Source organism: Nelumbo nucifera, chromosome 2 (assembly GCF_055504915.1).
Source record: "Nelumbo nucifera cultivar China Antique chromosome 2, China Antique-T2T, whole genome shotgun sequence".
NCBI classification, from domain to species: Eukaryota; Viridiplantae; Streptophyta; class Magnoliopsida; order Proteales; family Nelumbonaceae; genus Nelumbo; species Nelumbo nucifera.
Window position 1 is genome coordinate 22,899,464 of NC_142650.1, and position 26,613 is coordinate 22,926,076.

The 26,613-nt window shown below is 39.0% G+C and overlaps 1 protein-coding gene across 2 annotated transcripts; it reads right to left on the reverse strand.

Annotated features, from left to right (window-relative positions):
* Positions 1-211: 211 nt before the first annotated feature.
* Positions 212-26,436, reverse strand: LOC104595222 (transcription initiation factor TFIID subunit 6). 2 transcript variants are annotated; one of them, XM_010255842.3, is made up of 12 exons: positions 25,975-26,436; positions 25,721-25,807; positions 25,460-25,561; positions 25,263-25,371; positions 8,655-8,758; positions 8,426-8,563; positions 8,249-8,344; positions 5,400-5,524; positions 3,108-3,237; positions 1,450-1,575; positions 1,238-1,349; positions 212-725 (listed from the first exon to the last, which is right to left on the reverse strand). In XM_010255842.3, exons 1-12 carry the CDS (start codon positions 26,098-26,100, stop codon positions 352-354), a joined length of 1,629 nt encoding a protein of 542 aa, XP_010254144.1. In that variant the 5' UTR covers positions 26,101-26,436; the 3' UTR covers positions 212-351. The 2 variants fall into 2 exon arrangements, with proteins under 2 accessions (XP_010254144.1, XP_010254143.1); XM_010255841.3 differs by having other exon boundaries at positions 3,105-3,237.
* Between the last annotated feature and the right edge of the window lie 177 nt (positions 26,437-26,613).

Genomic DNA, 26,613 nt, shown 5'->3' on the forward strand with positions numbered 1-26,613 from the left:
TCAATTCCGCATCAATGCTGGAACAAACCAGCTAGCATACCAACAAATCACCCGTTTCATATTTATAAGTTGTTTTACGAGTTCATTGATTTTTTTTTTCTATAGGATTGTTGCACAGTGGTTGCATTGAGATTCTCAGATCTTGTCAAATCGAGCTTGCCAGCCTTGGGTAACAAAACAGACCAACAGCCGGTCCAGCCAAAATTAACCATTTTGCAGAGTAAACTGTCGAATATACCTTCTCACGTATTTGTGAATTACAAGCAAGAACGTCAACAAAATACATAAGAGAGCTTGAAATTTAGCATATTTAACTGATCATTTACAAAAATCCAACCCATATTTATTTGATCACAAGAAGAAAGACAACTCAGGTCTAGGAGTGAAGGAGAACATGCTCTCGCCAAATAGCTCAAAAAGAGAAGCCAGCAGATGTCCAGCATCCACATCCTCCTTCCAAGCCTGACTGAGGACAGTTAACATCTTGGCTGCTCGGCCATCGTCCTCCCTCTTACCGCTGCTGCCTGAAATGCTATCGTTTGTGACTTGTACAGATGATGATGGCCCCAAATTGGACTGCCCTGAAGCAGCAGGAAATCCATCAACGGTCCCTTGCATGTTTGCCGGCAAGGAGATTGGAGGTACAATGCCCATTGGCCCATCTGTTGCGATTTTCTTGACGGGTGGTTGCTGCATCATGTCATCCTTTCCTGCCTTGCGTTTGTCTTCATTGAATTGAAACAAAACATTAGAGAACAACGTGACCATGAGGGGTAGCCATAAGTTCAATTACAGCAGAAACATACAATGCCATGCATGTCCACTAAAGAATTGACACATCAATATGCTACCCATCTATCAAATGGATCTTGACATGCTATTCAACAGTCAAAGACTCAAAGTTATCCTGATTACCCAGTTAATACTTCAATTTAATGGCTGTATTTCACTTGAATACCAAAAGATCTCAAGATGTTTCATGAAACTCTAAAGAAAGCAAAAAAAAAAAAAATTGAGAAGCAATTTATATTCCATTAAATGTGACCAATTGAAGGTGTTCTAGCATTCAATAAAGGACAGATGAGGCTGTTTAGTTATAACATATGCAAAACACCACCTCCTGTCATGTATGTCAGGGCATGTATGCTGCTTCTTATATATAAAGATGTGATTCTTCTATATGATTAAGAAAATAGTGGGGTTACTCTAAAACAATGAAATTCCACTGAAATCATACTTGGCGTTGTCATTATGACTCTTCCATTGGTCCTTGAGACTGCACGTGCAGGTGGAGCCAGCAAACCTGGGAACATCTTGAGACGGTCATACATGCATTTACCTGCTGCACACTGCAAGGGGCATGTCCTAGTTACTATCCAATATAAAGCCATGGTGAGACTCCTTGACACTACCATACAATACAAAAATAAGGTTATGAAAGAAACTAACCTGCAGGGCCCCATAGACACGCCAAGCTTCATGCCTCTTCATCTCATTCTTTTGTTTCTCAAGTAGAATTTCTGGCTCTAGAAGTTGTAGATATGGCTCTAGATTTGGCAGTAATAGGAGGCGTACCTATTCAAACACAATAGATTCCATAAATCACTCAAACTCTAAGAAGAAAAAGAACTGGATGTGATATCTGAAATACTACGAGGTCAAGGAAAAAGAAAAAAGAGAAAACACTATACTAAGACTTGGGGGTTTGAGAAACAGCTATTACACAAAAGAAAAAACAGCCAACCTAACAAGGACCAAAAACCGATGTTGCTGAAATTGGAAAAACAGAAGTATATTATATCTAACATAATAGGTAGAATCTAAACTAAGATTACAACAATTGTACATTAGTACCAGCTGAACCAAGAGATGATATAGGTAGAATCTAAACTGAGATATTTTTTGGGAAAATTCCTGATTAGAACCCTTTACTTTGAGCCTAGTGCCACTTTGGTCCCCAAACTTTAAAACGTGACAATTCAGTATCTGAACTTTCAAAATGTGTCAATCCAGTACCCGTCGTTAAGACGTTAACCAATCCATTAACCAGCCATTAAGTGGCATTTGAAAAGACACAAATGCCCTTTGAGTGTATTTTCTTTATCAACCATCCACATGTTGATAAAAATGAACAGTCTCAAATCCTTGCCTCTTCTATTCAAGAAAGTTGGGTTTACGTCTCAGTGGGCATTCTGGTGACCCCAACTTTCTTGAACAGATGGGACTGTTCATTTTTTGTCAATGTTTGGATAGTTGATAAAGAGAATTAGATGGCACTCGAAGGGTATGTCTTTTCAAATGGAACTTAACAGCTGGTTAACGGGCTGGTTAATGGCAAGTACTAGATTGGCACATTTTAAAAGTTCGGGTACTAAATTGCCGCGTTTTTCATGTTCCCACGGGTCCAATGCATAAGACAAAACAACTCAGAAACTGGGGGCCATTATTTATTTTCTCTAGGTAATATCTCAGTTGCCAAGCATGAGAACACACAGGTTCAAGTCTGAGAGCGGACACTTTGTGAAAAAAAAAATGCCAAAGGTTAGGACCATATCCAGTCCACCCCTCCCAAGACCCCAGATAGCTGGGACCAACATTAGACAATTGGCCTTTTTATCTGAGAAACTGAAAAATCCTTGTGTAGAACAAAGGACATAATAAAAGGCAAAAAAATGGGAAGTTAGAAGGAATTTAAAACATAGTAAATGATTTTGTGTTTGCAGCTAAATTAATTCTTTTTCCTCCACATCAAATGGGGTTGTGGAATGCGTTGGTTTGTTCTCAAATCCTTTAGAGAAAATAAGTGTTAAAAAACTATATAGTAGCTTGCAGGATAAAACAAGCTTCAATGGCTTCACTTTTTCAGAAAAAATAAATAAATAATACAAAAGTAGAATGGTTTGCACTATCTACATTAATCACTACACATCAGATCCCCCCTCCCCCCGGAATCCAACTCCAGTATAGTTACACTTTATTTGCACATTACATAGCTACTTTTCAGAATACATTTTTTGTTATTGTTGTTATTATTAATATCAATATTATATTCCATGAACACTTTGCCCTTTCTTTACTGATGTAAGCATGAGAAAAGAAAATACCACACTTGGTCCAAGTGCTGCGAGCCCTTGAATGGCACCATAATGTTGAGTCAATGCTTTTGTTGGGTCCAAAAAGGCATGAAGCAGAGTCCTGGTCACACGTGGCTGCAGATTGTGGTAAACATGCCCAAATCTGCAAAAGCTTTGAATATTTTAAAATGTTGACAATGAAACCAAATTTTGCAATATCAACATCAGAGTGGCAGTCACTGTTTTTTAGTAAAAGAAATGGAATGCTGGTTTTCAAGAGATGGTCCTATGCATTTGAATCTAAAGTTCTAGACAAAGGTACGAAACATGGGGGTTTCATTGAAAATATTTCATGTACCAGTCACTATATGTGTTTTTGTGTGTGTGTGTGGTATTTCTTTTTTTCCCCTTATACTTCAAAGAATTGTGCACGCATGCATTAATAAATGCATAACCTAATCTAGATCTACATCTGAACACAGACATCTCTGATCTGGCTCCAAGAACAGAGATGTCTGTTTTCAGATGGTATCACCTCAGGCTTGCCTCAGGCATGCTTCTATATCCACCCTTGAGAATGAGGACATCTATATTGAGATGCTCTGCCTTCGACACATTCAAGGGGTTGAAAATTAAAGCACATAAAGATAGAATTTGGTGTTCTGAAACTAAGCACCCTTAGAATCTATGATACCCAAATACCTGTATATAAGGGTGCTGTGTGGTGTTGGATATGTCAATTTTTAGTGCAAATTCTGTATCCAACATGTCCAGCTGTGTTCTTGCCATGTATAGGTAACATAACTTAGAATCAGAAAAAGATACCTGCCCCTTTTAAAAATACAGAAGTCAGATTGGGCATGGTAAAGTTGACAGACAAGCTGGTACAAGAAAAAACTGCAGAGGGACAACCAATTTGACAAAAGGTTTATTATGAGCTGGGGAGGTCTGTCGCATCTAGGCTCTGACCAAAGTCAATCCATGATGAATGAGCTTTCACTGCATCAAAACAGGACAACCTCCTTCCAGTCATGTGATTAAAATGCTTTCCTATCAGCGGCCTAAAAGTAACTAGTTAAATCTCCACCATTATCTTGCCGAGGCAGGTCACAGGAGCAAGCACACTGTATGCATAGGTGTTGCTCCTACACCATTCCCAAGGTGTATATGCCTGCCCATATAAATGCAAGAGTAAGAAGTGGGTATAGACTATAGAGAGCGGCATACATAAAAAAAGGCTGAGACTTTGCTGAATTGTTTCCAGGCTTCTTTGTTCACTCTGAACAACCTCCAGCTTCCCTTTCTTTCAGCACTGGGTACTTAGCATGCCTTTTTGGCAGTACAATACTTTGGTACAACTCTGAGGATTCTATAGGCATTGAGGGCCATATTATCACCCCTTTATAGCTGATCTGTCTTCTATATCAGGCCTAGCTTAAAAAATAACTTCTATATAAATGAAATTATGTACCATGCAATATCGGTCACCGTGTGGTGAAGAATATGTTGGACATACATGCAGCATAGTTTTCAAGGTGCCAAGGCAAGGCTAGGCAACAGGGGATCACTTTGTCGCCTAGTCGCCTAGGCAATGGATTTCTGCAAGTAAAAAATAGATGCCCTAAGGTAGTTGCCCAGGTTCCAGAACCAAATTTCCTTAATAATTATCCATAATTTTCATAAGAAAAGTATAAACTTCATGTTGAAGTATAGAAAATCAATATGTTCATAAGAAAAAGAAGAAAGAAAAAATAAATAAATAATATGGGGGCCGAACCCCTATTTTGTTATAGGAAAAGAAGAAAAAGAAGAAAATACAGCATTTAGCAATGTTGGTGTTGATTAAACCCTAACAAAATAAGAAAATAATAAAAGGAAATTAGTATATAAGCACACAAAATGAATATTTTAGTTTAATAATGTCTATTTTATAATTATAATTTCAAAAAAATAAGAATATAAAAGTATTTTATAACACAATGTACAAAACTCCAAGGGTGCCTTGTCGCCTAGGTGCCAGCCTCAGCGTTGCCTTGACAACTATTACATGCAGTTGCAGAAATATCAAATTAAAGCAGCAACACCAAATGCCCTGGACCAGTGTTGGCATTAATACCATTGAGATCAAATACACTAGAATTGGAATAGAGAGTCAAAATGGGTCAGGGAAAAGCAGAAGAAAAAAATGAAACTTAGTGTTAGAGAGGTCTCCAACCCATTCTATATTTAATCTTATCTGCATAAACACATACATATGTACGTAAATATGTGAGTATGTGTATACCATATATATGCATATTACAATAAGACAAGACAATATCTCACCTCTTGCATATTGAAGCAACCAGGTCAGCTGTGAAGTTTCTAAGTTCCCAGTGATTGTCAGAAAACCTATTCCCCAACCTTTTGGCAACAAGGCAGGTAATGACAGATGGCATCAATTGGTGTAGCTGAACAGAAAAACAATGCTCCATTACATAGAATAGACCCTTAGACAAATTAAATCAGAACAAAAATACTTTTTTTGAAAAATTAAATCAAAACAAGAATATTAGCATAAGTACAGGAAGATTTAGAGGCACATAATTGGCAGAACCAATCTCTTCACCAAGACCGGAACCAACCAATGTCAACTGCCAAAGCATATAAGGTAACAGCCATACCATTGGCAGTGCCTTTGCTTACATCCTAATGAGATAGGTATCAGATTGTAGGTAGACTGATGGTAACAGTAGGGCTGCAAACAGCATGCATTTGTCCAAATTTAATGCAAATCTGATCCATCTAAGGGTGATCCAAATTCAATCCATTTATATGTGGACGACTATGGATCCACCCCTAAATTGTCGAGTATGATGCAACCAGAATGTGTGTGTGTGTGTGTCTATGCTTATATGTAAATAAAGTTTACTGTATCTATTAGAAAAGTTGGTGCGAGTGTTTTTCTATTTGCTAAAAAGCCAAAGACTAAAGTCTTATAGAACCATATAAGTTATTTTCAATTCATTTTATTCATAATAATAAAATAATATTTTGACTATTTTCAGTTTATTCAATATCCAAATCCGATTCAAATCCAATCTAAACCCAATGGATAAGATTTGATTCAAATATTTTTTTTGAGTCTTACAGAACCCCCTATTTGCTGATGTTGTTCATTCATTCATTCCAATAAAATATCTTCTTAAAAGGCAATTAAAGTTATAAAATCATTATTTTTCATGTGGAAAATAAGAATTTCAGACCCTAACCTAGACTTGTTCGGGCTTGCCTCGAGGGGCGTGGTCGGGCGCCCCCGGCCCAGCCGTTAGACTCAAAAAAAGGCAAAAAGCACAAAATTTTAAAAAGGCGCATGCCTGGGCTGAGGCGCTAGGCACACCAGGCGTGCACCTTTTGAAAGGGGTGCGCCTAGGACCTGGGCGAGGCGCATACCCCAAAATGCGCCTCGCCTGTGCGTGCCTTTTAAATCACTGATCTAAACCCAATGGATAAGATTTGATTCTTTTTTTTTTTTTTTGAAAGAAGGTAAATTTATTAAAGCATCACAGATTACAGAGGGGCTCCAGAAACAGAGCAAGCTTACAGAGAACAAACCCCAACACTAAATTACAACTCAAACAAACTTCTAGACCTCAGTGCTCCAAGAGCCCTGGATTGGAGACCTTTCACGGCTGCAATCCAAGACACTAATTTCCCCACACTACAAGATAAAAGACTGTCTACATCCTTTTGACTTGTTTTGAAAAATTCTTCTGTTTCTTTCTGCCCAGATGGTGCTGATCACTGCTTCAGGAATAGCCAACCACACACTTTTTGCCAACTAGGAGAGGCCTTGAAGCTCCCAGCTTCTTAACAGATCCATCACCATACTCGGCACAATCCAGGAAAGGCGCACAGAAGAAAGGAAATGACCCCACAAGGCTGCTGAAACAGGACAATGGATAAAGAGATGATTGTTATCCTCTTCATTTTGACCACAAAGCACACATACCAGATTTTGAGTTTGCATTCCCCTTCTGACCAGATTCTGCTTAGTGAGGTTTCTATACAAGGCCACAGCCCAAAGTAAAGCATTTATTTTATGAGGGGGAATCTGGCTCCAAATTTTATCAACCAGGAAATTCTCAATATTCCCCCCTGATAACATTTTGGCAAAAATGCTACTGAACCAATTTTGGACCTAGGTATATCCGATTCGAACTTGATAAGTTTGCAGTCCTAAGTGATTGGTGCACCATATAATTCCCACTTTTCGACTGTCTAGACTCTAGATAAGATGATCTCAACCACTTAAAATGGCAGTAACAATTCCCAACAGTATCAAAGGTCAGCACCTCATACTCCTACAAGAATGCCAAGTTTCACTATCTCTCAGCCTTGTTGTCTTCCTCTCCTCAAAACAGTTAGTTATCTCCTATCCAGAGGTGAACAGCTGATGACATGCAACAGCGGCCATTAGAACCGTATTCCTAGTTTCTTCTTACTAGGGGTGAGCATTATTTGGTTAAAACCGAATTACCGAACCGAAAATTTTGGTTTCAGTTTTTTTGGTTTTTGGGTAATTCAGTTCATTTAATACGATTTTTAGCAATTTCGGTTTTCAGATTTAGAAATTTGATTAACCGAAAAAATAAATAAATTAACTAAAATTCATTATATAATATAAAATATATAATATATAATATATAATATACAATATACAATATTTAATACTTAATATATAATATGCCATATATTTATATATTAATGTATTATAATGAAATTAAATTTCATAATATATATTATAATATATATATTATAGGTTATAATATATAATATTATATATTAATTAAATTCGGTTTTTAACTGAAATAACCGAAAACTGAACCAAAAATTTCAGTTCGGTTATTTTGGTTTTATTGTAATTTGGTTTCGGTTTCGGTTTCGGTTCCCATTTTTTTATTTCGGTTTTAAAAAAATTCAGTTTTTAACCAAATGCTCACCCCTACTTCTTACTAGAATTGTATTTTTTTCATCCATGGCCACCTCAGTGCCACATGCTATGAAACTCTTGCGCTATTCCAGCAAACCATAACTAATCATGTTGGCTCATCAAGCATATGATAAGTTCACACAAGGTTCTACATGCAAGTGAATTCACATATATGATCCCTATAAACCAATATGAAACTTACATAAGGTTCAATGTGTATATGGGGATTCTGGAGAAGGCTCCGGACAACGCGCATCAAAGCAAACAGGAGAGAGAAATCATTCAAACCACGTGTAACCTGAAATTGTCAAAGATACAAATCAGTATGAGCAACAGGTCTTTTTTCAGCAAATATACTACCAATATTGGAATTACAAACCTCATCAGCAACGAAGTATGTAAAATATGGAACTAAAGGATGAAGTCCTGAATCTGTAGCCAAACTCTGTAATGCTTCTTTAAATAGGACTGAATCAGATTTATTAACAGTAAGCTCGGTGATTTTATCAAAGTACAGCTGCATAGGTGATCATGAAGGAACTTGAATAAGTAACTAGATGAAAACAAATGAAGTAAAAAAAAAAAAAAAAATCAAATAAAACATTTACCTGAAGCTCCCTGGACAATACATGCTTGACAGGTAGCTTTATGTCAACAGGAAGTCCATCTTCTTTGTGCTCAGGCTTTTTGTTATCTGAGGGAGCTACAAGTGCTGTGAGGAAAGCATAGTCAATCAAAAAGGCAGCTTGTTGTTCCTTAGGGATATTGATTATAGAAAAAGTTGAAACCTTTTTCATAAAGAAAGATAAAATTCATATCTACTCAAAGACAGAGATTTGGAGATAAAGAGAAACTGGTAAAGACAATGAAAGAGAACCTATTGTAACTTTTCCATTCCTTCATGACATTCTTAGATTAGTTATTGGAAACTGAAAATTCAATAATATTTGAAACTACATAGAAATCTCTTCAATTCAAAATTGACTCCAATCACAATTCAATTTAACACTTGTTTTGATAATTCAATTTAATTTAACACTTGAGTTTACTAGATTATGAAATGTAATGAGATAATTTACCCTGTGATATAAAGTTGAAGATGATGCAAATTACCTCAACCACAATTGAAGCCTATGTTCTAAAAGCAAAACAAAAGGAAAACCCACTAATGTATGCTAAACTAAGCAAGCAAAGATTTCTCAAAGAAAATAAACTAAAAAGAAAAACTTCAACTCAAGAATAAAACATCTCACTTTGGTTGGAGGTGGACTCCTAATGTAAAAGCCCTCTTTTAAGCAAGCATTTTTAGACAACTGAAGAAAAGGGAAGAACTTAATGGAGAGACACAAGAGCAGCAATATTATAGGCAGTTTGGGAAGAAAGAAACAACAAGATTTTTCAAGGGAAAGGAAAACAGAGGAATTGATCGACTGCATTACCATCAACATGGCACGTTGGGTAAAAGCAATTGATTTGTTCAAGGAGTTCTCAGTTGATGATATAATTAGGAGATGGAATGCAATCACAAATTTTTCAAAATCTAAACCTACAGTCCATGAAAGTTGGGCACCTTCTACACAGCAAAGGATAAAGCTGAATCTTGATGGGAGTTTCACTTGGTAATCCGGGGCCATCGGGTTTAGAGGGAGATTTAAGAGATGGAGATGGAAGAATCCTGGCTCTATACTTGGGGCCTATAGGGTGGGCGACTTGTTAAGAGCTGAGGTATTAGCTATACTGTAAGGTTTGAGATTGGCTAAACAATTGGGCCTCCATCAGATTGAAACAGAATGGGACTCAAGGATGGTAATAGGATGGATGCAGGTGAGTAATCTAGGAATCTGGACCCTTAGGCAAATCATGAGAGAAATATTAGATGGTTTAGGTCAGCCAATGGTTTGGCTGATGGACTAGCAAAACAAGGGTCAATGAGGGGAGAATTTTCTTGGGCTATATTGAAATAGCGGATTCCTATGTGCTATGTTGGGTCAGCACTCCTCAAACGAGTTGTGTAATTATTTTATTAAATAAATATTGAATGGAAATTACAGTTTCCAATCAAAAAATAGAATAAAATGGCATTTTACAATGCTTTGACAATATCTTCTTTAAAATAATGAAATCCTAAAACCCAACTAAGAGCTGCAACTGCATGATCCCTCATAAGAACGTAACTTAAGTAAAAATCTAGAGAATTAACAGAAAAGATTAAAAGTTACAACCATGAAGGCAAAGGAAAGGTTTCTGCCGGCAACAAAGTGGAGGAAGATAATGGTCATGGAAAAGATCAGCGATTAAAATCAGAGAAGATAAGAGAGCATTAGTAGTTTTGGGGAGGGAGGCGATTTGCTGGTTCAAAGGTTTTCTTGGTACAATCTTTGTGATTACAGAGCCTGGATGGAAAGGAGAGTTGGCTTGTGGCAGAAAAAGTTTCTTGGTGGAGAAGAAAAGTAATAACAGGGGTGCCTTCATTCAGCTAGCTGAGGCATTTGAAAATGGAAAGAAGCAAGTGATTTGTATACCAGAAGTGAAAAGGAAGCAAGGTTGGATTCTGTTTGCAGGAGCTCTAGATGATTTCGAACAGAGGAGATGGAGATTGGAAAGATAAACAAGCATCCCTACCCAAGTACAGGAAACGTCAGCACAGGAAATTGCAGCAGATAAGAGCCTAGCAATATCACAGATTGAAGAGGAGGAGAAAGAAAAGAACAAAGGTGTAAGTAGAGCCGTTGTGTGTCCAAAGATGGTAATAGATGGAACTTTGGAGGACTGGAAAAAAAAAAAGGTAATAAGACTCGAAGAGGTAGTAGACTGGAATGGAGTTTTAGTTGATGTCATGAAGACGCTTCCGTTGATAGAACAAGCGTTCCTGATCCCGTTTGAGAACACGGCAGCTATTCTGGATTTTGGTCACTCTCTCGAGGTCACAACAAGAATAGACACTGGAGGGTTGGGCCTTGTTGCAGAACTGGAACCCATCCTGCAACAAGTTTGAGTTGGAGGAGGCGGAGTCTCTCCAAATAAAGCTGGTTGGGCTTCCATTCAATCTATGGACGCAGGAGATTTTCTCCCAAGTGGCAGTACTATGTGGAGGGTCGCTTGTAGCAGTGAACTTGTCTTCTCTTCAAGCGGCAAAAATCAAGGTGAAGGGTTCTAATCCGCAGCAGGTCTCAAGATCAGTCGAGATCCTCTCCAACGGGCGGTGGCAGAGAGTCTGGTTGGCGCTGGAAGTTGGAACGTTGTTGTGGGAAAAAGGTAAGGAGGAAGGAGGCGATGGTGACGTGTCCAGAAGGCTGCCAGGTGGACATGAAGCTTTGGAAGACCAGTTGCTCTCTGTCAGCCCTGTTTTAAAAGGTGGACCGTCGAACAATAGGCCGCTTGGCTCCAACTTGCCATTAAAAATGGGTTATTCAATTTTTTTCGAATTTCACCGGTCGGTCGACCTGAAGCGTAAACCAACCTACGTGGAAGTGTTAAAAAACGGGGTCAAAAGGGGCGCCATAGGCTGAACCTGGGCCGAACTGGCGAGTCGAACCAGAAACCAATTCCCACCCACATGATGACTTAAATGGCACGTGCAGGGGCTTTAGTAAGGTGTTGGGGAACAGTAATCACACTCTATCACCGTCCCCATTGACCCAAGACAGTCATACAGGCACGAAATCTTCACAGATGCAGTGGGTAAATTGTAACAGGCCTAATCCTCACTATGATAGGACTAAGACGGACTGGAAGGATGACGACAAAGATGATCAATGGGTCGACTGTAAAGACTCCGACGATGGCTTCCCCTCTAAAGACAATTCTAGCATCAAAAATTTTGGAGACACAGTTCAGGTCAGCGTGGAGAGTGATGATGACTTTCGCATTGTCTCCCTTTTTGATGGAAAGGAGGCCGTAGCTAACAAGAGGAGTTCACATGGTGGAGACGTTTCTCATTCAACTAAGAACAGAGATGGTGATCTGCGGCTGATACTGGATAGTGGCTTGAAGGAACTTCCAAATTGTCAGGAGGGGAATAGAGGTATCCAAGGGGGTAAGGATCTCATTCCAGGCGAGAGACAAGAGCAAGATGACAAGTTGGTGTTTCAGCAGGGGAACCAGGAGGTTACAAAGGATATTTTGGGCAGGGGTTCAAGTATTGAGTTGGCCAAGTCAAATACTCCTTCGAAGCCTTCCCATTTAATTTAGAACTGAAGTTCGGGGTTTGGAGAGGCACCAAAAGGAATAGGGTACCGAAGCTTTTGTTACTAAAACTCCTGTCGTATCTACTTCTCAGCCTTTCACTGGTAACCTCGGCAACTCTGTTGGTTTAGTTTTTTATGCTAATCTGTGTTTTAATGGTCCTACAGATTCTTCAGCTCCCATCCTTGGCTATGATTTGCCCATGAATCTGCCGGCAGAAGGAGAGACGAGTAGAGGATTAGGAGGTGAAGTTGGTGAGAGAGAGACAATTGGTGAGAAAGGAGGGTGGGTGTGTCTGAGGTTAGGGGTGAAAGAATGCAAAAGACTAAGGAAGGAGCGGTGACTGATAGGGGGTTGGGTACAGATGGGGAAAAAGAAATCACCAAAAGGATTCAATCCCAAGAAGAATCGAGAGATGAGGAGGTTGGGAGGGTTTTAGTTAAGGGGAAGAAAGAAAAGAAGGAGGCGGGAGAAAGTAAAAGAAGTCAAGAAGATCAGAGTGCAAGGGACCCGGTGGTGGACTTGGCTGATAAAATGGGGTTGAAAGTGGAAAAAATTAAAGGGAAACTTCTAAACAAAGTAAAGAAAAGGGAGAAAAGAGAAGGAAGCTAAATGAATTTGAAAAACTCATTAGTGACGTGGAAGGGGATAAGGAGTTCAGTGCTAGGGGAGGGAGGAGCATGGTTTCAAATGTCGCTAATGTCGCCCGACATATGTCGATGTCGAGGCTCACCAACATGAAAATGGATGGTAATATAAAAATTACATTATTTCGGTCAACATTTCCTATGTTGACCAAATTGGTCCAAATAACCAAAAAAAAGACAGTTTTTCCTATTATGTCGACAGGATGTCAATAATGTCGACAAGATGTCGATAATGTCGACAGGATGTCAACTAATGTACATTAATAATATAATATATTAGTATACTATATTATTATAATACAGTATATTAATATAAATTATTCCATTAATAATTTCTATTTAATATTTCAAATAAAATATTTATAAAAAAGAATTAACAAAATATAAAAACAAAAGAATAAATTAATTACTTTATAATATAAAACATACAATATTTTTCAAGTAATAAAATATTAACTAGTTAGTATTTTTTAAAATATTTATTAAAATCAGAAAATGTTTATTAAATTTTATAATAAATCATATTCTACATTTAATAAAAAAAATCAGAATAAATTTATTAAATTTTATACTAAATCATAATTTATTATAAGTTTAGTATTAAAAATCATAATAAATTCACTAAGTTTTATAAGAAATCAGAATTTATCATAATCTTAATACTACAAAAAGGAGAACCAGTTTATTAAATTTATAATAAAACATAATGTATTATAACTTTAATATTTAAAAAATCAAAATAAATGTATTTCTATTTACTAGTGTGAAATAAATATATTAGAATTTATAATAAATCAGAAATAAAATTAAGAAAATAAAATATCAGATAACCTTGTAAAAACATCAAAATGCATAATAAATCAGTAAATCACCGTTTACTAATTTGTTATTGATCTTAGTTTCTTAGCTTTATATAATGGTTGGGAATAAGATAATAGTCTAGAAATATGTATTAATGCTTCTTTTATCATTTTATCATTGCATATTTCCACATATTTCATAATATTTCCACAATGTCTCTAATTTTTACAATATTTCCCCTCGACATTTCCGACATATGTCCTATATTTTGGTAAGCGACATTTCCATCGACATCGACATTTTAAACCTTGAGAAGGAGAGGGGACCTATAGGCTAGATGAGGTGAGGTCTGTGATCAGTATTTGGTGTGACCATTAAGATTATTAGTTGGAATGTAAGGGTATTAGGAAGTGCCACAAAAAGAGGAGTAATCAAAGAGTATTGATGAAGGAGAGACCGGATTTTGTTCTAATTCAAGAAGTAGACAAGAAGTGGATAAGGAGCATGTGGGGAGAGAGGAATATTAATTGGAGCTTTGCTCCCTCTTGGGGTGCATTTTATAACATTGTGGAGAGAAGAAGTTGTTCAATGTTTGGAAGAATTAGTGGGCAGATTCTCAGTTTCTATTAAGTTGAAGGGTGTGCAAGACGGATTTGAATGGATTCTCACGAATGTCTACGGGCCAAACTCATATAGAGAAAGGAATAAATTGTGGGAGGAGCTTGGGGATATTAGGGGACTTTGGGAAGGACTTTGGTGTTTAGGGGGAGATTTCAATGTAGTAAGATTTGTGAGTAAGACAATGGAGGGTAGGCAAAGAACTACATCGAGAATGAGAAAGTTCAATTCCTTTATTGAAGCTTTCGAGCTGAGAGATATTCCCCTAGGGCAATCTTGCTACACTTGGCCAAACCTTCAAAGAACCCCTATTCTATCCAAGCTTGATAGGTTTTTAGTTTCACCCGATTGGGAAGAGCATTGGCCAGGGTTAGTTGGGAGAAATCAACCTAGAATCACCTCAGACCATTGGCCCATATGTTTGTTTGAGAGAACCAGTGATGGTGACCCATCTCCATTCAGATTTGAAAATATGCGGCTCACTCACCCAGATTTTAAAGAGAAGGTCAAGGTTTGGTGGAATAGTTTGGACGAGTCTCCAATGTGGGAAGGCCAAAAGTTCCTAAAGAAACTCCAATTGTTGAAAAAGGAGATCAAGGAGTGAAATAGGGAGAAGTTTGGAAGATTGGAGGAGAAGAAAGTTGATTTGATTTCTCAAATTGAGGCAATTGATAGCAAAGAGGTAGAAGGTGTAAGTAAGGTGGTCAGGCTACATTCAGGGGGTCTCCTTGAAGGACGAAGGAAGACTGGGTGTAGGTTTAGGGTTTGGAGATTAGGGTGAATGGAAGTGATAAGGGAGTAGAGTAGGAAGATCGAATGATTCCAATGATCCCCTCGTCATGGGATGGACTCTCATTTATAAGAAGGGATCCCGAGGTCCCGAAAGGAAGGCGTTGAAAGAATTTGATTCCCATTAGGAAAGGGAATATTAGATTCGTTGTCAGTCATTAAGGGACACTGCTGAATTTCGCCACGTGTCTTACGAGATCTTCTCAAGGACTGAGTTTCCTTTCGTCCAAGGATTCTCGTAATCCACGTATGTTACTTCCTATCATGACCTACTTAACCGACGTAACAGGCATGTTTTACTAAACTTACATAGTGCATTATCACACGCGTGATCCTGAAGTTGCACGTGTAACCAATATTTAACTCCGGTTCACAATATCCCGTGGTTCTGTAATGGTCTCGGGCTCATCGCAGAACTGCACGTATCCGAAGTTCATCGCAGAACCATGCACATTCAAAGTTTATCGCAGAACCGCGTATGTCTAGGCTTCATCGCAGATTCACATTAGCCAGTGTTTACTCTAACTAGTGTCAAGTGCAAGTTTGTCGTGGACATGAGATGAGTCATATGTTCATCGCAATCATTCGATGAGTTATAAACTCATCGTAGGTAACCGATGAGTTATGGACTCATCGCAAGCATCCATGTGGTACCAATTTAGTGTCTTCTGTACTTCGATGGTTTGAGTGAGCACTATGTACCTACAGAAGGAACTTTAGGTGAAGGTGAAATGGAGTTGAGATGGTATTTGAAGAAAGAACTAGGGGAGACTTTATTGAGGGAGGAAATATGTTCGAAGCAAAAATCGAGAGAGAGATGAATCAAAGAAGGTGATGGTAATACAAAATTTTTCCATGCCATTGCAAATGGAATGAGAAGGAAGTGCATGATCACTTCTTTATTGGTGAGGGAAAGTGAGATCACGGACCAAGGTGAGATTGCTAAAGCATTCTCAGAGCATTTTAGGTCAATTTATAGTAAACCCCTAATTGAGAGGTGAAGGATTGAAGGCATTGATTGGGAGACATTGGGGGAGACTCAAGTCCGAGTTTTGGAAAAAAAAGATTTGAAGAGGGAGAGATTAAGGAAGCGGTCTTTTCTATGAATAGATCAAAAGCAACATGACCCGATGGTTTCATAATGGCATTCTATCAAGACTATTGGAACATAATTAAAGGATATCCGATCAGAGTGTTCAATGAATTCTATAGAAGAGGTTTGATAAGTCCGGGAATGAACTCTCCATTTTTAGCATTGATCCCAGAGAAGAACAATGCCAACCAGCCAGGGGATTTCAGACCAATAAGTCTAGTCACCAATATTTACAAGGCGATAGAAACGGTGTTATCTTTGAGGATTAAAAAGGTGATCCCCCCACTTGTTTCTCAATCTCAAGGGGCCTCTGTGCAGGATAGATAAATTATCGATCAAATCTTAATTGCCCATGAATGTGTGGAGGCTCAAAAGAGATTAAAGAGGAAAGGAGTGACTATCAAACTGGATTTGGAAAAAGCCTATGATTTAGTGGATTGGAACTTCTTGATTGATATTATGAGGAGGTGTGGCTTTGGAAATTTGTGGTGTAAATGGATTTAGGGCTGTTTACAAACTAGTCACTATTCAGTAATAGTCAATGGGACAGTGTATGATTTCTTTGAAGGATTTTGTGGGCTTAGGCAGGGTGACCCTCTTTCTCCCTTTCTATTTACTTTGATTGCTGAAGTCCTAAGTAAATTAATTTTGAAAGCAAAATGTGTGCAACTATTCAGGGGTTGGTCAGTTGGGAGGGATAATGTTTTGGTCACTCACTTACAGTTTGCAGATGATATTCTTACTTTTTGTGATGGAGAAAGTAGGGAGGGAATGGAAAATCTGAGGCTGGTTGTGAAACTTATTGGTTGGAACCTGACTAGACTTGAGGATTAATTGGTCATCCTAAACACTGACTAGACTTGAGGATGAATCCTCATCCTCAAGTTTAGTCAGTGTTTAGGATGACAAAAACCTCACTTCATCCTCTAATCAAGTCTACCTTAGCAAATCTTCCAGTGTACTACATGTCGGTGTTTAGGATGCCACAAGGGATATTAAGGAAAATTAAAAAAATCATGAGGGATTTTCTTTGGAATCCAGGGGAGAAAAAGAAGGATCATTTTGGTTAGATGGGAAAAGGTGAGGAAGTTCAAGGTGGAAGGGGGTTTGGAAATTGGTAATGTTAGGCTGAAGAATCAGGCCCTACTTTGCAAATGGCTTTGGAGGTTTCCAAATGAAGAGAAATCATGGCACAAAGTTGTTGCAAGCATTCATGGCATGTCGAGCAATGGATTGGATGATGGATGTCTCCATAGAGCTACCTTGGTTGTTCCCTGGAAGGCCATCCATGATGTTCTCCCTACCTTCCTAAATCATATCAAGTACAACTTGTCTTCTGGTAGCAAAATCAAATTTCGGGAGAATGTGTGGATTGGGGATACTCCTCTGGGGGAGATATTTCCTTCTCTTTGTGGTCTGTCCAGGTTCAAGGGTAGGCCTACTTCAGATTTCCTAAGTCAACCATCTCACCTTCCAGGGTTGAATTGGAACTTTGGCTTTAACAAGAACCATAGAGAATCTGAACTTCTTGCAGTGTCCGAGCTGTTAGGATTGCTAAATTCAATATTCTTGGAAGAAGGTGGATCAGACTCTAGGATTTGGGGTCCTAATTCTGACGGATCGTTTTCTTGTAAATCCCTTCTACAATTGTTGGTTGCCACTCCCTCTTCTCTTCCTTTCCCAATCAAATAAATTTGGTACCCTCCTACTCCCCCTAAAATCAATGCTTTTTTGTTGGGAAGTATTTCATGGTTGTATTAATACCTTTGATGTACTTCAAAGGAAAAGACCAAGTTGGTGCTTGTCCCCCAACTGGTGTGTCCTATGTAAGTTGAGTGGTGAGGATGCTTTCCACCTTCTAATATCTTGCCCTTTTGTCAGTTTTATTTGGAATTGGTTTACTTCCCTTTTTGGGTGCAGGTGGTCTTCTCCTGACAGGTTGGAAGGCTTATTCAGCCGTAATGGTATTAGTAGCATGAAAAGGAGGGGTAGGATTCTATGGAGGTGTACTAGAGCAGCACCACTTCGGACTTTTTGGGAGGAAAGAAATGCAAGAATGTTTGAAGGAAAAGAAAAATGTAAGGAAGCATTAGTCGAAACAATAACATTGAGGGTGGCACATTGGGTAAAAAGCTTGAAGTTGTTTTCAGCTTTTAAGGTCGAAGACATTTTTAGGGTTTGGGGACTTATTGCTGCCTCCTCATCTACAGACAACAGTTTTCTGGGGCATGGTCTCCAACAGATGGTTGGAAGAAGCTGAACTTTGATGGGAGTTATGTGGGTAATCCAGGCACCTCAAGCATTGAAGGGCCATTAGAGATGAAAATGGAAACATTATTTTTCTGTACCCCGGTCCTGTGGAGCATGGTAATGTGGCAAAGGCAGAGTTTCTAGCTGCAGCATATGGGGTTGAGAAGGCTAAGGAGTTGGGTATTAATAGACTGATCATCGAGGGAGACTCAAAAACTGTGATAAAATGGTTGCAGAAAGGGGAAGGGGTGACATGGCAGTCGAAGAATGATTTCCAAAGACTTAAATGGATGTCAAGGGACATGTCAATCCAGGTGGGATGGGTTAGGAGATCAGCCAATAGTTTGGCAGACAGCTTAGCAAATCAAGGGGCTCAAAGAACACATATGTTTTGGGCACATTTGTAATTCTGTTCTGGGTCAGCTTACTAAAGCTGACTTCTTTTACAACTTCTTGTTGTATCTTAAAGTTTTCTAATTAATGAAATCTTTTCAGAGTTATTGATCAAAAAAAAATTAAAAGTTTAGAAACTCCAATAACCTAAAAACATATTCTCACAAACCATTCATGTCATAAATTTGCCATAACTTGAACCTTGTAATGTTCACATGCTGTTGGACTTCTTTGATAGGTGAAAGAATTAATATGTTAAGAGGTGCTTCTTCTCATAGTCAAGGCCCACTCTGTGGGTTTCAACTAACCTAGGTTGTTTCTATATGTGGATGAATAAAGTTTCAATGTGATGTTTGAATATAATTTACTACATTATGATAGGCTGTAACTATGGCATTTAGAGTTTAAACAGTTTAGCCTATGTCTGACTTGAACCTACAAGGCTTTGACCACCATGCTAATAACATAAAACACTCTAACCAGTATACGTTGTATAATTTGATATCTCTTAGATTTAGATTTGCGTATTTTGCATGCCAAGATTTTGGCAAGTAGACTGAAAAAAGTGGTTCATGAGGTGGTAGGGGAAACACAGATGGCTTTTGTGGAAGGTAGACAAATAATGGATGGGGTGTTGGTGGATAGATTCAAGATTAAGAAGTGGGAGACCTGGTTTGGTTTGTAAGCTAGGCATAGAAAAAAGCTTATGACCACGTGGAGTGGGGTTTTTTGGAAGAGGTTCAGAGATAGATGGGGTTTGGGGAAAGTGGAGAAGTTGGATTTATGACTGTATTTCTTCAGAATCCTTTTCCATTGTTAGTAATGGAGTATCATCTGAATTTTTCCAAGCCTCTAGAGGGTTGAGGCAAGGCAACCTAATCTCTTCCCTACTTAGTTATGGAGGTTCTAAATCTACTTATGAAAAAAAAGGCTCACAGTTGGGCTGGATTGAAGGATTCAGAGTGGGTTCAGATGGTCCTAGCATTTCTCACCTTCAATATGCAGACGACACTCTCATCTTTCAGAATGCATCTGCTGATCAGGTGCTGAGTTTAAGAGCTATTTTGGAAAACTTTGAAATGGTGACAGGATTGAAAGTGAAGCTTGAAAAAAGCCACCACATTGGAGTTGGAGATATAAGCAAAAATAATATGGAGCAGTATGCAACTGTGTTGAATTGTCAGATTGGGGAACTTCCTTTTCTCTATCTGGGGCTCCCAATTGGTTCCAAGTCAGCTGCTGTAAATATACAGAGTCCTCTGTTAGAGAGGGTAGAGAAGAGTCTAGATAGGTGGAAGGCAAAGTACTTGTCTTTCGGGGGTAGGATTACCCTTATTAAGAGTGTTTTATTAAGCCTTCCAACCTATTAGCTATCACTTTTGAAGGTTCCTAAGGAAGTGGCAAGTAAGCTAGATAAGATTCAAAGGGATTTCTTGTGAGAGGGGGCTGGGGGTCCGAAGAGGTTCCATTTTTTTTGATGAATAATAATAAATTTATTGATTCAGAAGCAAATTTAGAGTGAGTTCATACATCATCCCAGCGAGAGGCGCGAGCTGCAGCCCCTCCTTGAATCTTACAAGTAAACTAGGAAAGAAAAACAAGAATCACAACTGAGCCCAAAATAATTCTTCCCTATTTACCCCTTGCTTAGCTAACATATCTGACAAAGTATTTGCTGATCTCCCCACCCACTGTACAGTGACCAACATATTCCTTGTCAACCAATTGAATTTCTTCATTTCATTCTTGTATCGCCACATAGCCTCTTCAGAATTTTTCAACCAACCCACCACCACTTTGGAGTCCTCCTCGATTATTAGTTGTAGTACCCCCAGCTGGTTTGCAAATTGCACCCCTTGTACAGCAGCTAAAAGTTCTGCCCTGATGGAGTTCCCAAATCCCAAGGGATCTGAGTAAAGCAACAAAATCTCTCCCTTCGCATTTCTCAAAGCACCCCCCATTCCGGATAAACCTGGATTACCCATGCTACTTCCATCAAAGTTCCACTTTAGTGAGCCTTCGGATGGAGGAGACCAGCTTGTAATTGATTTGTCCTTTAGAGATGAACACCTCGCTACTGCTGACCAATTTCTCCAAAGGTCATTAGAGGAGAATTGATGAAAGATTTCCAAGGTCTTCAACACACAGTCTTTCAAATCCTGGCTGCTCCTTTCCTTTTCTTAAGAGATTCTAAGATTTCTTTCTTCCCAAAGAGTCCAAATCAAAGCAGCACAAGCACATCTCCACATAATTCTCCCTATTTTTGTAGGCCAATAAAAGGTAGAATGGTTGAAGAGCATGTGAACTTCTGCTGGTAGACTCCAACTACCCCCAAACAACGAAAGTAACCAAGCCCAAAGGTCTGCAGAAAAGGGACAAGATATTAATAGGTGGTAACAATCCTTACCGTGAGCTCTACAGAGGATACACCAATTAGGAGAAATACAGAGGAAAGGTCTTCTCTTTTGTAGGTTATCTAAATGCCATAATTTTTGGGGAAACTGGCCTACACCAAATTTCTTTTGACGGAAAGGGTTGGTGAGTAGAAAGTTGAGAGATGGACTTGAAGAAAGAAGCACAAGTGAAGGTTCCATTGGGTCTAGGAGTCCAAACCCTCTTATCTGGCTTGGAGGGATCCAAACAAACCTGATTAAGACAACCAAGCAAAGCAGAAAGAGAATCAATTTCATCATCCCTAAGACCTCTACGAAACCCAAAATCTCAAGTAGGATCTAAGGGTGTTCCCAAAGGTGAGACAAATTTTGAGACCACCTCTTTTTTGTACAAAGAAATAGAAAATAGCAAAGGGAACAAATCCTTTAACGGTGTGTCTCCTACCCAAATATCCTCCCAAAAATGGACAGAGTTGCCAGAACAAACTTCATACCTAATAAAATTGAGGAATTGAGGAAGGGTGTTGTGAATAGCCTTCCAAGGTGCTGCTAGGTTAGCTTGCCTCGATACACCATCATCCCATCCATTCTCTGACCTCCCATGAATGCTTCTCACCACCTCATGCCACAATCTCTCTCTTTCCAAAGGCCATCACCACAACCATTTCCCTAACAGAGTTTGATTTTTTCTAGTTACCCTCCCAAGTCCCAAACCCCCCTCTTCTTTACTTCTACACACAATTTCCCAATTAACCAAGTGATCATTTTTTTCTTGTCCCGGCTCCCATAAGAAATCTCTCATCAACTTCTCCAGTTTCCTAGCTTCCCTAACTGGTATCCTAAAAACAGACAAATAATAGGTAGGTAAGTTAGCCAAGGTATCTCTTATTAGGGTAATTCTCCCTCCTAAAGAGATATAATTCCTCTTCCATGAGGCTAATCTCTTCTCAAACTTTTCTATCACTGGGGTCCAAAATCTACTCTCCCTAGGATTTGCCCCTAAAGGAAGCCCTAAATATGACATAGGCCAAGCAGAAGTGGAACACTCAAGACACTCCGCAATAGCCTCAACCTCCCCTACCTCCAAATTTATACCCGCTATGCAGCTCTTTTCCAAATTTATTCTTAAATTAGAGATATTTTCAAAACCTTTTATTAGCTCCTTTAGGTTTGCTACCTTTTCGCTAAGACCTCCTTCACAAAAGATCATTAGGTCATCTGCAAACTGAAGGTGGGTGACGGGAACTTGGTGTCTCCCTATTCTCCAACCCCTAATGGCATCTTCGCTGTCAACCTTAGTAATGATCCTACTAATCACATCAGTTACTAAGGTAAAAAGGAAGGGTGAGAGTGGATCCCCTTGCCTGACACCCCTGCAAGCTGGAAAAAAGTCCCTCACCATACCATTTACCAGAATAGAGTAGTGACAAGTACTGATACACCCAAAGATCCAATTACACCACTTGTCCCCAAACCCACAGTTTTGCATAACCTCTAATAGAAACTTCCAGTCCACCAGATCATAGGCCTTTTCAAGATCCAATTTACAAATGAATCCTCTCTTACTAGACCTTTTCATTTCCTCCACACACTCATTCGCAATTAAGATCTGATCTGTTATTTGTCGCCCTTGAATGAAAGCCCCCTGTGTTTCACTAATGATAGAAGGGAGGACTATTTTGATCCTCAATGAGAGCACTTTAGCCAGAATTTTATAGATGCTTGTCACCAGACTAATAGGCCTAAAATCTTTTGGGTGGTTGGCACCAATCTTCTTAGGATCAGGGCCAAAAAAGTGGCATTAATTCCAGGGCTTATAGTGTGATTGTCTGCAAATTCCTTAAAGACTTCAACTAAATCCTCTTTCACCACCTCCCAACAGTCTTGATAAAAGCCCATTGTAAAGCCATCTGAACCCGGAGCCTTGGGTCTATCCATTAGAAATAGATCCAAGGCTCCAGGTCCATTTGATTGGTTGGGAAATAGTGTGCAGACCTAAGGAGAGGGGAGGTTTGGGATAAGAAGAATTAGAACCTTCAACAGAGCTTTATTAGGAAAATGGCTGTGGAGGTTTGTGCAGGAGAGAGAAAAGGCTTTATAGAGGAGGGTGTGGTTGGGAAATATGAGGTGGTGAGGTTTGGGTAGGAATCGAAAAGTATCAAGGATCTATGGGGTAAGTATGTGGAAAGGTATTATGAGATTTATTCAGGACTTCAAGGGTTTGACCAAGTTTAAAGTGGGTAAAGGCTCAAGGATGAGGTTTTGGGAGGATGAATGGGCTGGAAATGGGAAAGTTTGTGAAATCTACCCAAGGATATATAGGCTGACTGAGCATCAGACTACTATTGACCAGTGATATAAGTTGAGGGGGGAGTAGCTGGTTTGGAGCCCAAAATTCAGAAAGTGGATAAGCGCATTCAGTCACTAAGTAAATTAGAACAATGCAATGCCTCTTCTACTTTAGAGGATGGTCTTTGGTGGAAAGAGTGCAAGGATGGAAGGTTATCGGTGAAGTCCTTTTATTTGGCATTGGTCGGAGACAATCAGGCTCTTGGTGATGTGAAAGGTGTGGGGGGGAATCCAATGCCCCCAAGAGTGGAGGCATTTGCTTGGCTGGTACCTCTTCACACCATCTTGACCACAGATCACTTGAAGAGAAGAGGATTCATCCTTCCAAGCTTCTTCTACAATGTGTAAAATGGATGAGGAGACAGTTTTCCATATTTTTTCTCCTGAAAAGTGGCAAATTTCATCTGGTAATTTTACTCTTTCCTTTTTGGAATGAGTATTTTTCAGCCATCATCTCTTGCAGAAATTTTCTCTACGTGGCTGAAAATTAGAGGAAGCAAGAAAGCCAGAATCATGTGGAGCTGCATGCCCTTGCAGTCTGCTAGTCATTGTGGGTAGAGATGAATAGAAGAGTATTTGAAAATAAATCTAAGAATATTGAGTTAACCCTAGCAGCTGTGGGAAAACTGGTAACAGATTGGGTGTTGGTCCTGCCAGAGTTCGACAAACTTAAAGTCTTATACGAACTGATTTGATAGGAAATTTCTGGGGTATTCTTGAATTACAGTTTGATCAGTTGCTTGTTAATTTGGTGCGTCTCCTTGACAACCAATTGGTTTATAACATCTTTTTTATTTTAATAAAAGTTTCTTTTTCCTTTATCCTTCAAAAAAATAGTGATTTTTTTCTTCTATTTCTTTGTCAATTTTTCTTTATTTCTTTCATATGCAGAACCTCACTTTATTCAGGCACATGCCTCACCTTGCACCTCATGCCTCACCTTGTACTTTAGTTGCACTTGTCACCTTTATAAAACTGGATCAAGTAAACCTTCTATCTATCTGCCAAATTGAAAGCCCTGTTCTACTGGGTAGAAAGATGAACGGTAGCTTGGCTAAGAGAGATGTAGAGGAAATTAAATTATATTGGTGATTGCCCTATGTTTATCTAAAAAAGTTGCCATTGGCCCTATGAACTGGCTGGGGGGGGGGGGGGGGGGGGGCATTTGGTCTTGGGGTGTTGGTGTTGTTATTCTTTAGCTGTGTGGTATTTTTAAGTATTACTAATAAAATGTCTAAATGAACTTTTTTAGCAGTATCAAAATCAATGCATTTGTAAAAGATTTAAAGCAAAAAGTGAGCTTGAAATTAAAGTAATCAACTTGTGGCTTACCATATCAAGGATTTCTACTTCTCAGGTCTTGGAAGTAAATCAGTGTACAAATAAACACTAATGCAATTACTATGTGAAGTAGGTTGTAGTTAAGAATAAAGTCTTGAAAGGAACAAAACTTAATCATCTGCATGCTAATTCCAATTTTTAAGTTGCAAAGATGTTGGGCAAGTTATAGCAAAAGGAAATCTATGGCTTGGTAAACTGGAAGGACCAGTTTCTTGTGTACAGAACAGTGCTGCAAAACCTTTTACTGGTATTGCTGGCAGAGAAAGGTAGGGTAGGTGCAAAGCCATAAACTCATGGTTGTGAAGTGAAATTGATACTAGACCCCTTTAGTAATAAAAAGCTAGTCTAAAGACAAACCTTCTACTGGAGCATTTTCTGGAATGGCTGGTTGTACTCCTTCAATAGCAAGCCAGTGAGCCACTACAGCAGTATCAAGCGGTGCTTTTGGCAGAGGTGCATCAATCACCTATGTGCCAAATAATGATATGAGACTTTGAAAAGTCTTAAACAACAAAATAAAACAGTGTTTTTGGTACTACCAAGTAATTTCTTACATCTTTGAACTCCACATCCTTGTCATCAATGTAGAACAGATCTTTGTGTCCAACAGCTCTTTTGAACCGTAAAGGATCTCCAGAGGCAAACCCATAAATCGGCTATAAAAGTAAAAGAAATACACATAAGCAGATGAATCTAAAGATGATTATACCTCCATCAAAGATTTAAATAAAGAATCTAGCTTCGACTATAAAAAAAAGCACCATTCTGATATTAAGCCCTTGCAGGCTGACGCTAGCTGAGAATTCTCATCCTACCTCTACATTTCTTAAGCTAAGTGCACTGTCCACATCGTCCGCTGTCAAAGTAGTTCTCTTGGAGTGGCGCATACACTTGATAGCCTCCTGTGTTAAGAAAATTATAAACCGTCGTGAACTTCTTTGTAATCCTCTCCCACCTTTTTCTCGTAAGCTACTGTGCAAAAGTGTGCATAACTAAATGTGTGCTAGCAGAATTGCTGAAACTATGGAAACTAAACTTAACTAGAAACAACAAAGGTATGAACTTGAACCTGCATGATCTCGCGCACACGGTACTCGACATCGGGAGCAAGAGCGAGTGCGACATCAGGAGACAAGTTGTTAATCCCGATGCTCTGCGCAATTACTTCAATCGTCTCCTTCGGCACGATGCTCATCGTTGCTCTTCAGAGACTCTTCGTCAACAAAATTGTAATACAGTATATGCATTAGCGAAGATAAAATGATTGGCATGGCGGCAAATCCAATTCGGCCATGGCTACTTTCGCCTGATTGGAACTCTTCACAGAGAAAAATTACAATTTCTCATTTTTACTTCTTCAGCTTTTGGAGGGAAGTTCTGTGTAAAGGGGATCGATCATCAATGGTGAAGGTCGAAGCTGGAGAGCACTGTCGTCGGATTAGAGAGTTAGGGTTTCGAAAGGGCTCCCAGATCGCGTCTGAGAGATGTTTATTCGGATCGGGGTAAAAATGATCAAGCAACCCGATAAGTCAAGCGTAGGGGGCCGTTTGATAAAAGCTTTATGGTTGTGTGCTTTTTATTGGGCAAGTTTTTTAGGAGCCCATTTGGGAGGAGTTCGGATCTTGTCCCGACAAGCGCCCCAACATGAGATCGAATCTGCTCCTAACATCTAGCGCCTCACAAGCGCTTTACACGCATATTTATTAGG